The sequence below is a fragment of the Arachis stenosperma genome, chromosome 9 (genome assembly GCF_014773155.1).
Source record: "Arachis stenosperma cultivar V10309 chromosome 9, arast.V10309.gnm1.PFL2, whole genome shotgun sequence".
Taxonomy (NCBI): domain Eukaryota; kingdom Viridiplantae; phylum Streptophyta; class Magnoliopsida; order Fabales; family Fabaceae; genus Arachis; species Arachis stenosperma.
The window spans coordinates 10700858-10718418 of NC_080385.1; the positions used below are offsets into that span (position 1 = coordinate 10700858).

Consider the following 17561-nt stretch of genomic DNA (forward strand, 5'->3'; position numbering starts at 1 on the left):
GCGATTCTCTTTCATAAATATGGCTAGTAATCAATTCTTCTTTGTGGTAGTTTATTCATATGGGATCATAAGAAACGGTGAGGAGGGAGTGATATTTGAGTATAATTCACCTGTGATGTGTTGTTCACTTGTCGTCTTAATTTTCTAGATGCGCTGAAGAATGTTATCTTGAGCAATATGGGGGCAATAGATTCTAAGAAAGTTGGGAGAGTTGCCTATAAATTCTTATCAGTGCTGCCGAATAGAGAATTTCTTAACATGACATTTTAGGTCAAAGCTGATGAGCAAGAGTAATGTTTGACGTATATCCTAGGATAATACCACAATATGTGTTGGACGAAGTCTATGCATAGTCCTATGGTGGTGGAGTCTGTTGTTGTATGATAGGAGCCATAGATGGCCCGGGTCCATAGGGTCTTGTCGACAAAGTGTATGTGGAGACCCAAGATGTAGATTGCTAACCTCCCTGATAAATCAACTGGTCTCTCTACTACGATACCGATTCGCCAGGTCATCCATGACATCCCTAGGTGCACACATAAGGTCATACAACTCGTTGAATGATACCTTCTGGGGTGTGTTTAGGTCAAAGTCACTATAATCCCACTGCGAGATCTCCTTATGCTGTTGTGCTGCCAAGGAGGATGGATCGTGTTGCTGTGACCCTAAGGAAAACCCTGGCACGAACTCCTTTGAAATGTCCACCTCATGCCCAGCAAAGAAGCTAGGCGATGGTATGTCCTGCTATATCATCACTGAAGGATTCTCAGGGACACCCTCCTGATGTGCATACTCGATTTTCTCATTTAACAACTAATCATCCGCAGGTGCATGCTTCCCTCACTAATCTTGGACTTTTCAAGCTGGTCTCCAGATATCATCTCTAACCTGCTTCCTTGCCCATTGTCTGCAATCTGGAGCATCCCATGGAAGGGATAAAACATTCCTCTGATCGAGACAGCCAAGAGAATGTTCACAGGTAGGACCACAACTCCGGATAAGCTCACACGTCCTTCATTGATAGAAACATAACACGACATGCTCTCTGCCATCATGTAAAGTACTTCTGCGTGGGTCAAGGATCAAGGACACTGTCGATGATTACCATGTGCTGCTATTGGCCACAGGCCCTCTATAAGTCATACCAGTCATGGTGTACCTCGAGCCACCACACATCATTGCCTCAAGTTGTCTTGAACAAAAACTTGTCCATATTGACCGAGTTCTCTGAATTGTGCTGCTGACCCCAAATTGTCTTTTGACTCTGTCCATGTAATGAAATTCGACAAAGTGAAAGCACTCCAAAGGCACCATGACTCTCCATGTACAAATCTTCCCAACACTCCTAATCCAGTTAGAAGCCGTGTGATGTAGCTAGAGATCGTCGTAAGGTGTCCACCAGAACTGGTAAAAAAAGGTAACCATGTAATTTGCCATGGAAGAACAATATATAACACATAAGAAACCTAAACTGATCGTACCTCATCAAGTCTAAGAGCATCCAGCCTATGTCGCAAACGTAGTATCCTATCCTGAATTCCTGATAGTGGTCTCTACACTGCTGTTCTAGTCCTGCCAACCTATTCATGGAGGATAAATTACTTTCAATAATTAATATTGCAAATAGTAACAAACAACAATTCATAACAAGCATTAATTACCTCGCTGCAGGCAGTACATCGTAGCCAGCTAGACAGAATGAAGAGAACCTGTGGTAAATCCACGACAACACAAGTACTATGCACCATGCAATGTTTGTCACATCACGCCTAGATGCATAATGAATGGTAGGTGTGTGCCAATAATGTAGATCCCAAGGATAATTGTCAAAATCCTCGAAGAGCAACAACCACCTAAGAAGGACAAGGTTGACTGACTTGTCCATAATCAAATATCCCCCAATCACATCAATAAGTAACACTGAGCATATTTCCAGAGAGTACTTGCATGACTGCATCTGCCCCTGGTGGAATACATGGGATTGGACACTATTTTTGAGCCATGTCATCCTCAGACTGAAAATCTTACTTTTTGTCCTCTAGCTGAGGTAGAGGCCTATCACCGATCAAGTCCTCAACCTACTATCATGTGGGATGACCATAATACTACTGAAAATCTTTAGGCAACCACAATCAGCTCACCAATTGTCCGCAAACCAAGATGGTAAGCCACATCTTAGAGTGTAATGATAACTTCACCCTACGGAAGGTGAAAGAAAATTATAGGTCTCGGACCTCCACCACTCAACAAATGCATAAAGTAAAACATTGTCGAACATAAAATCTCTCAACTCAACTACGTGTCCTAGTTCGAATTCCCTAATATAAAATAGTAGAATGCTAGGGGATGGGATAGACGACACACGATGTGGCAACCGAAGCGTCTATAAAAATACAATTGATTAGTCTTTTTGTAATTGCGTATTACAATACTAACAATAACGTGAATTTCGAGTATTTAATGTAATTAAATATATATAATCAAGTAATTAAATAATTTAATTAAATAATACTCTAATTTATGAATATAATTATATAACAACATGAATTAACAATATCCTAATATAATTAAATTAAATAATCGGTAAAAAAGAGAACTTCATCGAAATTTAAATAATTAATTAATTATATTTTAATGTTCTCTTTTAATTAATTAAATTTAATTACCTAATATGTCAACTAATCAATTACCTCAAAATAATCTAAAATATCACTATTTTAGATGGTACTCTAACTACTTAAATCGAATCATCTTAACATGTCAATTAATTAATTAAATTAAGTTAATCTAATGTTTTATTATTCTAACATATTTTCTAACTACTTAAAATCAAAATATTCTAACATGAACAACTAAAACTAATTAAATCAAAATATCCTAACATATCAATTAATTAATTACTTAAAATAAGATGTAGACAAACCAACTTCAAAATCTAATGCTCCGACTACGTGCCACTTCGTATTGAGTCGGTTGATGTCTCCTGAGCATACATATTGTCCGCGAGCTATATGCTTTCATTACTTCACAGAACTTTAAGAAAAGTGTAACCAAACTTTCCAAATTTATAAAATTCTGTAAATGAACGTTGATCTTGGATGCACCCTATATATAGCTTCTAACGTACATATCCCAAATATTGAAACTCAAAAAGAATTATTCTCCACATACAAGTATTTTTTCTATATAATTTATAGAAGTCACTTATATTCATACGCGTACATTTTTTTTCGTGTCGTTACTGCACGTTCTTCTTCTTCGTTATTTTTCTCTCTCGTTATCATCGTCACTAACACCACCACCACCATCACCTCCTCCTCCTCCTCCTCTTTCTCCTTCTTTTTTCATTGGAATTTCTTCTTCTCCTTCCTTTTACTCTTTCTCCTCCATCATCAGTTATTTCGTTGTTGAAGATAACGAATAATTTAAGTTCACATTGTCAATTGAACTAAAATGAAATTGATTATTGTTTTGAATCCAATCAAGTAGCTGACGTGTGGTTCGATTCTAGTTAATTTTTTCGTTAGTAGTTTATGATGATTCTGTAGGTGAATAATATTTTATTGTTGATAGTTTGAATTGAATGTAATGTAAAAGTTCTACATTAAAGAAAATATTTTTTCTGTATTTGCAGCAAATTTGGGTGTAACACGAAGATATTTAGGTGTAACACATATATTTGGGTATATTCTTTAAGAATTTTCGGTGTATGTGTTCTGATAAATTTGTATAATTCAAAACTCTTCTTCATCATCATCATCATCATCATCATCATCTTTTTTCTTATTCTTTTTTTTTCTTCTTGTTTTATCTTCTCAAGTTTCTTCTTGTTTTACTCTTTTAACAAGACTAAAAACAAAAAAATCAAACAAAGAAGAAGAGGAAACACATAACGGTACAAAATTACATGGAAGAAGATGAACTTACATTCATTCAACTAAAAGAAAGAAAAAAATGAAAAAAAGAACAAAATGCAGCATTAGAGAAAATATTTTTCTGTATTTACAGCAAATTTGGGTGTAATACGAAGATATTTGGGTGTATTATTTAATAATTTTTGGTGTATGTGTGTTGATAAGTTTTGCATAATTCAAAACTATTCTTCTCACTCCTCCTCATCTTCTGCTGCTTCTTCTTTTTCTTCTTCTTCTTTTTCATCATCATCATCAATTCATCATCATCATTATCATCTTCTTTTTTTATTCATCTTTTTTTTCTTATTTTATCTTCTCAAGTTTCTTCTTGTTTTACTCTTTTAACAAGAATAAAAAAAATTCAACAAAGAATAAGAAAAAACACATAATGGTACAAAATTACTTGGAAGAAAATGAACTTACATTCGTTCAACTAAAAGAAAGAAAGAAGCAAGAAAAAAAAGTACAAAAAAAGCAGTATTAGAGGAAATAATTTTCTGTATTTGCAACAAATTCGGGTGTAACACGTAGATATTTTGGTGTATTATTTAAGAATTTTTTGTGTATGTGTGCTAATAAGTTCTGAATAATTCAAAACTCTTCCTCTTCCTCTTCCTCCTTCTCATCTTCTGTTGCTTCTTCTTCTTCATCTTCTTATTTCATATTCTTATAATTCTTCTTGAGAGGAAAAAATCAAACAAAGAAAAAAAAAATATATATATATATAATGTTACAAAATCAATTGAAAGAGAAAGAGAAAAAAAATGCAGCAACAACAACAGTAATAAAAAACGACGATGAAGATGAAACACTCGAAGAAAAAGGAGGAGAAACGCAAAGAAAAAAGAGAAGAAGAAAGAGGAGGAAGAACACGAAGAAAAAACAATGGTTATGGTTTTGATCGAGAAAAAAGAAGAAGCGTCTTTCATAATGGTAAGTGAGCATGCTATGGAAACCGTTAACACGCTCGTATAGGTGAGCGTCCTTTTTGTTGGGTTTAACCCAACTTATATAACTTGTAAGCCAAAAAAACTTATATGTATAGCATGTCTGACTCAAAAATATTTTGAAGCATATCCCGAGTGCACTCCATCCGATTTCAACATTTATTACATAACCTAAGTGCATTCAAAATCTGTAACATTTTATTGTCATATTTCGCTTACTGAATACTCAATATATTATTTTTTCTTATATGTGTAGCATGCACTACATAAGACGATAAATATTTTATGCATTACATATTTCGATAAATATAATATGTTAATAATTTAAATAAAAAATTCTACTTTGGCCTCTGATAAAAAGTAAAAATGACATTCTAATTAACAGTAAAAAGAAATGTCTCAACCTCCTTTACCAGTCTCAATAAAAAGTGAGTATTAACCAAGGTTACGAGAATCGGACCGATCATTGAACCGGTCAAGTAATTAATTTAATAGTTTAATAGTCTAATCGGAGTCAAACTGTGATCGAACCAGTTTAATTAAATATACAGTAAAATTATAAAAAAATTCAATATAGCATTCAAAAATTAAACAGGTTTTCAACTAAATAAAAACACTGCTCATTAATAATCATAATCATCATTAAGTATTTCGTTGTTCCCATCATAAAGATAATCCATATTACAAAATTTGATGTAACATTCAAAAATCCAGAATTACAAAATTCAGAATCCAAAATATTCTATATAGCATTCAAAATAAAAAATAAAAACTGAAAAGCAGATTTTGAGTGGACATCAAATTACAAAAGAGCCTTTTGTACTTTCTATAACAAACAAACCACACAAGCAATCAGCATCCATTTAAAATAAGATCATTTGTTCCTAGAAAGTTCTATTATAGGGTTTGGACCAACAATGGGCTTGAACAATTGAACACACACTTATCTTCAATTGAAAACAAGATCATTCATTCATAACAAGATCATCCATTGAAAACTCTTCTTCTAATATCAAATTAGAGATAAATCCAGTTGAAGAGCACAAATATCTCAATTGCATATTGACACATTTATTCCCAGCAAAGTACCATCAACAACTCAAAATTAGAAGAATTAGAAAAAATCAGGAACCAACAACTCAAAAATCAGAATCAGTATAACAAAACAAAGCTCAGAAATCAGAATCAATCTAACAAGTCAAGTTTTTTTAAGTTTAACTAATTTCACTTGGCAACAAGCCAACAACTAGTAAATTAACTCAGAATTAGAAAAAATAACACAAAAATAACTCAGAAAATTACGAATAATCAACAATAATTAACTAGAGGTCAGAATAAAACAACAACAATAATCCAGCTCTGTTAACAACAATGAACAGCGAAAAAATTTAACTCAGAAAATAACTAAATAACCCAGAATTAACAATTATCATCAACAATAAACAAAATTATTTTAAAAAATTTAACTTAAAAAAAATAAAAAACCAGACAAATTAACAAGAATAATTAACTCAGAAATATATGTTAATCATAATTAATTTCAGAAAAAAAGGACTGAAGAAGCACCGGAGGAGTGCTCACTAGAGAAGACAAGACAGCCGAGCAATAGAGACGTCCGAGAGGAGGTGATGGCCGAGCAGTTAAATGGAGGTGACGGCGAGGAGGACAAGCGAGCAGAGACGTTCGCGTTTCGCGTGAGGCAGAGTGAGATCGGAGAGGGAGAGAGAGCGAGCTTGAAGATATAGAAGCCAAGCAGAGACGTCGGGACGGAGACGAGAACAAGGCCAACGATGGCACCCTTTGTCGCTGCCGACGACGACGAACACAGAGGTGGGCTTCACGACGAGCATAGAAACGGTGAGGAGGAGAAGAGTAGCGGTGGTTGGTGGGGCTTCAAGACGAGCACAGAGAAGGGGAGGAAGAAAAGAGTGGCGGCGTCTAGGGGCTCACGGTGGCTGGTGGGGTTTCACGACGAGCAGGCGGGATGGGGGCTGACGATGGCGACGGTGTTTGCTCTGCTAGGGTTAGGGAGTGAGGGAATTGGGATTGGGAGTGAGGGAATTGGGTCTGGTGGGTTACCGTGGCTTGTTAGTATAGTTAGCCTTTCTTTTCTTTTTTTTATAAGAGACAAAACGGCGCGGTTGGGCTCTTTTACTTTCAAACCAAAAACCGCTAAAAAATCGAACAATTTTTCTGGTTCACCAGTTAACTGTCGGTTCGACCGATTTTTAACCGTTTTTTGCCAGACGATTTCTGACCTTATTCGAACTGGTTAGTGTCCGATTCCCGGTTAATCCGGTTGAATCGGCCGGTCCAGTTTAGTTTTTAGAACCATGGTATTAATATATGGTTAAAAAAACTTCTATTAGAATTTATTTGTTTGTTATCACTTTTAACTATTAATTTAATTTATTTAGTCTAATAATCTAATAATATACTTTTAAATCATATTTTTAAAGATTAATGACTAATTATTAATAAAACAACAATAAATTCTATCATTTTTTCAAAAAAAAAAGAAATATTTAATATAAAAAGGAACCGAAAAGGAAAATATAAAATATATTATTGTTGAGAAGTGGAGCAATCATAGATATTTTGCCCCTTGAAGCACCCTCATTCTATCTCTCCAACACTTCTGCATATTGTTTGACATATGGTTTGAAATTGCCATATATAATTATTGATAGTTGTAACTGCAATATTATTGTTAAAATTATTAGTATTTTAAACCACATATCACATCATTTGATTTTGCCATAATCTTGTAAAGGCAGGTCAAAACAAATTGTATCAGGATCTGAGGATTATCATAGCAGCATGACGAGTCCAATTTCAAGTTGCAAATATACAAAAAAATATTAACACTGCAACGATCCAATACCTAGTTGGATGGCTGTAATGCTCGGCAATCACAACATAAAAAACAATAATTGAGTTAAACTCTAAAGTAGTTCTTGAGATTCACGAAATGCATCAATTTGGTCTATAATTTTTCAATTGTATTATTTATGTCTTCGAGATTAGAAAAAATGCACCTATTTTATCCCTTTCCATTTTTTCGTTTAAACTGCTTCCTGATAGCAGTGATGTAGCAATATGCTAGTACTCAACGACGTCGTTTTTCTCAAACTACTAAATTCATTCAAAGCAGGCTCCACCAGATTGCTATTGTTTCCATCAACAAAAGCAGCAATATCTTCAGAGAAAAAAGAAGAACGGTTACTCTTTTTCTTCATGGTCTTCATGTTCTTCTGCTCCTTCTCAGAGCGCTTTCTTCTTGCTTCCAACCTCCCCAGCGTCTGCAACTCCTTCCTCTTCCTCCACTCCTCCTCTGTCTCCGTTGGAAGGGAATATGTTCTTATCAAATTCGTTGTACAAGGCATTGGCATGTTATTAGAGTAACCCCCAATAACTTGATTATTATTATTGCTGTTGTTATTATCTTCATCTCTAATGAGGGGCTTTGAGAATGAGAATTCGGGTATTGATGTTGTTCTCTTGATCTTCTTCGCTGTTGGGTCGTCCACACTAAAACGACTGTTCATTGAAAGACTAAAACTTAGCTCAATCTCTTATTCTGCATCTCCATCACCATGGCGATGTTGTTGTTGTTGTAGCTCATGATAGTGATGATGGTTCACGGACATAAACCTTTTTAGCAGATCTCTTAAAAAATCGCTCATGCGAGTTCTGCTATTCTCTCTTTTCTCAACAACTTGTGGCATTGAAGAATTTCGGATTGAAACAACAAAAAAGAAGAAAAAAAGTTACTTTTTTCTGGGAAGTAAGAATACCCAGATGGCTCAGAATTCACGAGGACTTGAAAATTGAAGTTTATTTTTGGTAGGTAATCGAAGATTAATGGTGAACTAGAAGAGAAACAAGGTCGAATCAAATGGTTTTTGTATCCATGCAGTGAGTGAAAACGAATAGGAAAGAAAATGAACAGGGAAAAAGAAGAAGAATAAGTGGTGCGCTACCTCTGCAGTTAGGGTTAAAAAGGGGTTCAAGAACCATAGGGTTAAACACTTTCAATTGTCACGTCATGTAACCGTTAAATATTCCAGCATGACAATCTATTGCCATATCATTACCGCCGAAAAGTAATATGGACGAAAAAACGGGAAGGGATCAAATAGGTGTATTTTTTTCAATCTCAAAGACATAAATAATGCAATTGGAAAGTTAGAGACCAAATTGTTGCATTTTGTGAATCTCAGAGACTACTTGGGGTTTAACTTACAATAATTGCATCCACAACAATAGGAACGCAATTTAAGAGTTAGTTATGAAGAAGATCATAACCATATAACAGAGATATAATAGAGTTGATACTCAATTTGGTCCCTGAACTTACACGCAAGTCTCAATTTAGTCCTTGAGGTTTTAATTGCCTCTATTTAGTCTCCAAAGTTTATAAACGTGTCTCATATTAGTCCCTGAGACGATTTTTAGTATAAAAACGTTAATGGAGCGCTGTTATAGACTATCAGATGTCACATTAAAACTTGTAAAATGATGCAATTTTGGTTTTTGGCATTTAAATAGCTAAAAAACAGCATCGTATCACTTATTTTGTTAGGTAAAATTTTAATAAATACCATTTACGATGTTATTTTTGGGTTATTTATTGAGTACCAAAACTAAAACGATATCATTTTACAAAATTTAGTGTGACATCTGGCTATTCACGACAGTATTCCGTTAGGGTTTGTTTGGATGTTGAAAAGAAAATAGAAGGAAAAAAAATAAGAGAAAAGAAAATAAGAGGAAAGAAAATAGAAAGAAAAATTGAGTTATTTGTGTGTTGTTTGGATGAATAGAAAATAGATGGAAAGAAAATAGAGAAATTTTTTTTTTTTTTTGTTTGGATGGAAAGAAAAGTGAAGAGAAAGAAAATCATAATAGTATAAAATTACATTAATACCCTTATCATAAAATAAAGTATAAATATTTTTATTTATTCATGTTTTATTATATTTTATAAATATTATAAAATATTATAATTTTTATATATTTGATTTAAATTATTTATCTAATACATATAATATTTAAATATAAAATTTTATTATAATAATATATTAAAATTAAATTTATATTAATATTTATTAATAATAATATAACTAAGGGTAGTATTGAAAATATAAAAATATAGCACTTTTCTTCTTGTTTTTTTGCTTGTGATGGAAAGAAAATTTTTTTAGTGGGTTTCACACAAAAATTTTCTTTCCTTCTTATTTTCCTTCGTAACTAAACAAAGAAAAATATTATTTTCCATCTATTTTTCTTCCATCCATTTTTTTCACCCATTTTCTATCAAACCAAACATAGTGTTAACGTTTGTACGTTGAAAATTGTTTCAAGGACTAATATAAGTTATCACAAAGTTTGAAAACTAAATAAAGACAATTAAAATTTTAGAGACTAAATTGAGACTTGCATGTAAATTCAGGGACCAAATTAAATATTATCTTGATAGAATAATAGTAATGCAATTACAATGTAACATGAAGAAAAAAAAATTCAAAACAGTAAATGAAATAGAAACTAACAAGAACCATAATTATACAAAAAAAAATATTTATATATATTGCTTCACATACTTTATTATAGGTGAAAGTTTAGTTGTTAGTTTCGTATAAAATTAATAGTTAAAAATTATTAGATAATAATTTAATCAAATTTATTAAATTATTTAATAATTTTTAATTATTAACTTTACATCAAATGAATTGTATCTGAATTTTACATTTAATATATATTTGTATTTGAATATTTTTTTATACAAGTGTTGACTGAATTTTGGTAGAGATATAACATGATTGATTAACATAATCATATATAAAGATATAATAAATATAATCTTTCTTTATTATTTTCAGTTACAAATCTATATAAATCTCTACCTTTATAGCTTCCTTGCTAGCTGATAGCCTGATACAATTTTTTCCTTGCAACATCAACCCCAAAACCTAAATCATTATTCCTTACAAGGTTGTTTATAAAAAAATTCTACACCTTGGAAAAGAAAAACTAACTCTTATTTGGCATCTGAGGATTGAAACCGGAGAAAAACTTTCAAAACAATCAATACTCACGAAACTCATTCACCGCTTCCAAAGAATCTAAGGTTCTCATGTTATTGTTATTATTATGATCAGAGAAGAACAAAGAATCTGAATAATTAAGAAATGACTGATGATGATGATGGAACTTCGCGGTGCTCGGCGCCATCGTGAACATCGGCAAGTTCGCCAAGTAAGGGTTCACCGGCGGCGGAGGCTCCATAATCGGCGGCACAAAGCACGAGTTTACTTGATTATTTTCCCCAATGCTACTACAGCAATTGTTATCCTCTGTGATCACGGAGGATGTCTCGTTGTCCTCGCTTCCGACCACCGTATTCGCCGCCGCAGCCGCCAACTCATGTTTTGCTTCTTGTTGACACGATGTCACATTATTAACTTTATTATTTTCACTGTTTTCTTCCTCTGAACGCGAAAGCCCTGTGAGCTTTTGCACCAATGCCATAAAGTCTTTAGGATGAGTATGGATAATTTTTGGAGAATGTGTGTATATTATCACCGGGTGGCGCTGCGGCGGCGACGACTTGTTTGATGTGCATGCCATGGCGTGGGAGGAGGAGGACGACGTCGACCACGATGTTGAAGAAGAAGATAATGACGACTGCGGTGACGACGAAGAGGATGATTTTTGAATGAAATGAGATTCCTTGTTGATTTTCAAAGGTGGTGGCAACAATGCATTATTGATTTCATTCTTTGCATAGAGTTGTGAGGGGCTCATGGCTTTTTCGGTTATGATGAAAACAAAATGGGGAAACAAATTACCGCAATGAAGAGAAACGAACGAAGATAGGTTATGGAGTTATATGGGTTTGCTTTAAATGGATAAGAGGCCAAAAAACATGAAACAAAAAGGGAGGAAATGAATCTTTCAATTTTTGTTCAAGTGATAGAAATACGGTGAAAACGAGTTAGATTTTCATTTTACGATAAATTTAAATAAATTATCGTCTACTAATATTTAATTATCAATTTCATATAAAATCAATCGTAGATAAATCTTCATTTAAAAGTATTATATATATTATTTTTTATTTATTTTTAATTTCTTGTACTAAAAATAATTTAAAAATAAGAAAATAAAAAAATTATATTTCTATTATCAAAAATATATTAATAACATATGAGAAAAGAATAAATTAATTTTTAATTTTTTGGTCTGCAGATATTTAAATTTTCGAAAATTTAAAAATACATTTAAATTCTTGACCTCTTTAAAATTTAAACACATTCATTTTTGAATTTAATTTGTTCTATTTTAAAAATTTTCTCACGTATACATATATATTAACACAACAAAAATTACGTTTGATTTTTCTGTGGGTCTAACAGACCCAAATAAACATAAGAAATCGATATATTTAGATTTTAAAAATATCAAAAACTTAAAAATACAAATTCTTAAAAACTTAAATGTTCTCATATTAAAAAGTTAAAAACTTATTTATTATTTTTTCAAAAAATATATACAATAAATGATGTAAAATATTATCTTTTATTATTAAATATTTTTTGGTGACTTGTTTTTTTTGGGTGACTCATTTATTATTAAATATGATATTTCACTTTATATTCTTAAGCGAGAAAAAAAAATAATATGGTTACGCATGTACCTGTTCAACTAGTGGATATTATATATTTTAACACTATTTTAAAAAAATTTATTTTTTATTTTATTAATTAATAAAAATAATTTAAATATATCATTAATTTATATTGGTCTATATACTTTTAATTTAATATTCTTGTATTATACTACTTTAGTTAATATTTTTAAATATTATTAATTAACTGTTAATTAAAAATAATAAATTATATATATTTTATAACATTATCTTATTTTTATAAAAAATATTAAGAGTGTTTGGTATACAGGTATGAGGAAAAATAATAAATTGTAAAGATTTTATAGCATTATTTTATAAATAGAGGTGAAGTGTTATATCCGAATGTCTTAATCACTTAATCAATTGACACTTATGATACAAATACCTAAATATTTTTTTAGACCTAAATGGTTTCATGCTAAAGACATGGACAACAAATACGTCAATCCTCTCAAAGAATTCAAATTTTAAATTCCTTTTTCGTCCACCGTTATGTCTATTATACATTCATAGGCAATAACTTGAAATCATATTGCAACACACACCTTAAAATTCAATCAATAATACAACTTATTAAATTTTTAGAAAATTTAGCGGAATATATCCTGTAATTAGAATCTCCCACCAAATATAATTATTATTTTTTGACAAACCAAATATGTTTTAAACAATTTAAACGATAATTCGCCAAAATTTCTCCTTAATTCAGAGATACCTATGAAATAAATATAACTGTTTTCACAGAAAAATAGCTCCAGACATAAATTATGATATACACGCATTCAATAAAACATTAAATCCTAATCATTCTAGTGCGTAAGTAAGGGACGGATCCAGAAATGATATTATAGGGGCGAAAAACACATATAATATTAAAAATTATGTAAAAAAATTATATAATATAAGATTTATTACAAAAATATACCGACAGAGAATATATATTAAAGTAAAAAAAATATGTGTATACTTTTTATTAACGAAGTGGTCAAATCTTCGCATCATAAAATTGACCGATAATAGAATTTGTGTCAAAATTTTCAATAATTTTCTTTTCAATATAATTAAAAGACAATTAGCAAGAAATTCATCTTTTATTTTATTTCTAAGTTATTTTTCACAATATTCATAGTTGAAAAAGATCTCTTAATTGTAGCAGTTGAAACAGAGAGAATTAATACCAAATGAATAAAAAGAGACTGCCACAAGAAGAAAAAGAATTCACTTTATGAGATTTGAAAATTTTTATTTAATTAAAAAATATTAGTAATAATATCTTTTTCAGATTTTTTTAATATTGTTACTTACTTTTTAGATATTAAAAATTATTAATATTTAAATTAGACTGAACTTTTATTTATACTAGACTAAATAATAAATAATTTTTTTAAAAAAAATTAAATTATACATAATAACTTATTACTATTAAAAAAAGTTGGGGGGCCGAGGCCGCCACTCGCTCCCCTTATGTCCGTCCCTGTGCACAACCCCTTATAACTCCACAATTTTCTGGCAAACAAGGATTTCAAGAAGGCGCCATTGCGCGACCTTCTTTTACTTTCATCTTAAAACTCTATCATAGAAAAAGTAAGTCCAACATAAATAGGACAACTTATTAAATTCACAAACTAAAACTAATTCAAAAATGAATTCAATCAGAATAAGTAAAACTAATTATTTCAATTAATTAAAACTAATTATAATTTTACCAAACTAACAATAGACATCACAAAAATAAGAGGCATAAGTTTAATGCAATTGAAAAAAATTCATTCACTAAACTCAACTAAAATATTCCAACAACTTAAGTATTCTTAATCTCATCGTATAATTAATCTACCCTAACATTATTTAATTTTTACTTACATTAAATTAACACAAGAACTCCTTAATCACCCACTTCATTAAACAAATTTAACCACTCATTCAAAAAAAAAATCCTAACAAAATGCTAAATTCACAAAATAATCTAGAAAAATACAACCACCATACAACTAATAAATCTGATAATAGTGGCTGCAAGATCTCTTTAACGTGGTGGTGAAAGAGGCGACAGTGACAACCTCGTGAACAGCAATCGCAACATTATTCACGGTGGGGATAGCAGCAGCAAAATCGACGACGAAGTGCACCGGCAACAACAACAGGTGCTCCAGGCGTTGGCGATGATGACATGCTTTCGGCAGTCGTGACGGTGACAACTTCGATGACGAGGGAGAGAGAAGCTGAGAAGATAGAAGAGAGACAGTGTTTGAAAAAGTGAGAGGAAACAGTTTCGCATTTGAATTTAGTTACCGTCAGATTTATTGTGAATTTAACCCCAATTTTACCAAAACGACATATTTCACTAAACTGTGATACCGGCGAAATATACCAACAGAGAATCCAACGATAAAATCGGCATAGGTGAGTTACGTTTTCGTGCCAATAATTATCGTCGACTTTAGCGACGAAAAGGCTGTTCCAATGGTAATCTTTTATGACGACGAATTTCTCCTCCTTTCTATCCGAAAACTCGACGCTAAATCTGACAGTACAGATCGACAGTACTCAACACTTTTCTTATAGTGACCTTAGAACCAATAAATATTATTGATACAAATAAAGAATAAGAGAAAGGAAGAAGAATATATAGATGTAGATATCCGTGAGTTTGTGAAGCAAATGATATAATCATCCAAAGTAAAAGGTACAGGTACCTAGTAATATATGGCATCTTCATGTAATATATGTGTTCCAAGAGTTACCTAAAACTGGATTGCCTTTGGACTTGTAAGTGAGGCCTAAATCCTCAAGGGAGCAGACTCCGACTTAGCCTACGTCCGATGGCCGCCTTTCGAGTTGTTCGTGAGAAGGTGGGGGGTAGTACCTGCAAAATAGTTCAATGCTTAAGTCAGCAAGGGTCTTAGCAGGTTTAAGTGTATTAGAACTTAAGTATACCTGAAGAGTATCAGTGTATTTATAGGGGATAAGGCAATAACCACTGTTGGAGTAGTTCCACTTCTGGTAGTAGATAACCGTCCCTTTATCTTAGGGTTGTTAAGATCTCTCTTCTAAAAGCGGGTGAGAGATATTAGAGACAGTTATAACTCCTTCGAGGAAATTGTTTTCTGTAACGTGTTTACCCGACCTCTTAAGAGGTCGGTTGTACAATGAATATCTTTTGGGCTTTTTGTATACTTTTTTGGGCCTGATTTATGTTTTTGAGTAAGGTATGAACAATATGCTTGTTGTGATTGGTGTTTTATGAAATTGTGTTAATTTGTAATGTTAGGTGGTAATAATATTATACAAAATTCTTGAAAAATTAACTCCATTGTCAAAGTATATTTTACTAGAGTTAAGCAAAGTCTCACCTGAATTAGATTGTATCAAACCACTTCATATAAGTAGACTCTAAAATCTATGCTATGTCCTGAGAGTAGTCTTTGAAGATGAATTTATTTTTTGACTTTTAGATTTGCCAACACAGTAGTATTAGCATCTGAAAATTGCGATTGTTGCTCTTACTCCTCTTTAGCTTTTCAATGCTGTCCTTCCATACCTGCCAAAAGGAAAGAGTTTCATCTCTAGAAATCCTCCTAGATGATGAACTTCTTGCCCATACTTTCATTGGTTTGGAGCAAAAGAATAAGCAATGGCTATATAGTGGTTTCAGAAATGAGGTTGCAGCGATGGGAAAATGGCGAGGATGCGCCCATGGAGATTTTGAAGGACCGGTAATTTCTCATGCAAGCATCGTTAGAAGAAGAATTTGATTTTGGAGATTAGAGACAATTTTTAGAGTACCGTCCAAGTTTGTTTGTGTTGCAGTAATTTTGAATGGAGATCACTTTGATAAAGACATTAAAAGTGTCTTTTTTTAAAGACGTTTACATATGTCATGATATTATTGGATATCTTTATTAAATCGGTTAATAATTTAACTTTTAATAAATCAGAATAAGATCGGTTTATTATAGCAATAATAATAAATCCAATTGTCCGCATTATAATTATTGAACCCGATTTGATCCGATCGGTTTACACAATCTTTGGTTCATGGGCCAAGGCTATGAAGACCACCTTACTAAATCTGTTGATGACGTTCGCGCCGCTGACAAAACCATAGTAGCTAGAATCTCGATTTAACTCTTAAAATCTTCCGATATTACGATTTTAAATGAGTTTATCGATTTTACGAAATTTGTACTAAATCTGACGATTTTACGATTTAAATCTTGTTAAGATTTTACGTTTTACGTTTTTTATTTACTTTTTCGATTTCACGTAAAATCTCGATTTTCTCTACCTTGGACAAAACTACTTGGAAGAAGATTGATACCCAGCTATGTAACCTTATGTGGCAGATCATTGATCCACCAAAGCTGACTATGTTTCGAGCTTACAAAACTTGTAAAAAGGTGTGGGACTGTGCTAAAGCTTTATACACTAATGACATTGCAAGACTTTACCATGTTGCTAAGAAGCTGTGTAGTTTACAGCTTCAAGGAACTGATATGGAATCTTATATTGGAGCTGTGGAAGCTGTCAATGAAGAGTTTTCAACTCTCCTTCCCTATGTGTCTAATGCTAATGACCATCATGCTCAACAGGGAAAGCTGTTTTTGGTACTTACGTTACTTGGGCTGCCAGCTGAACTTGAATCTCTTCGGCAACAAATATTGGGCACCTCACCCATTTCTTCCCATGAGGACGTATTTGCACGACTCTTGTAATCCGGCCCCTCTCTTGCGACCCATACTTTCGACCAAACTGCATTGGCATCCCAATCTTCTTCTAAAGTGTCATTTCAAGTGCCCACTCGCGGCGGCCGTGGGGGTCGTGGTAATGGTCGTGGTAATCGTACTCGCCTTAGTTGTACCTATTGCCAAAGGATTGGTCATACTCAGGATAAATGTTATGCTCTCCATGGTCGTCCTACCAAGGTAGCTAATGTTGTCCAAACTAATGAGCCATCTGACGTTCACTCCACCGCACAACCACAAGGGATATTTGTCTTTGGCA

The 17561-nt window shown here is 32.5% G+C and overlaps 1 protein-coding gene across 1 annotated transcript; it reads right to left on the bottom strand.

Moving 5' to 3' along the window:
* Positions 1-10951: 10951 nt before the first annotated feature.
* On the bottom strand, positions 10952-11494 carry LOC130949041 (VQ motif-containing protein 20). Its single transcript, XM_057877875.1, has one exon. It carries the CDS (start codon positions 11492-11494, stop codon positions 10952-10954), a length of 543 nt encoding a protein of 180 aa, XP_057733858.1.
* Between the last annotated feature and the right edge of the window lie 6067 nt (positions 11495-17561).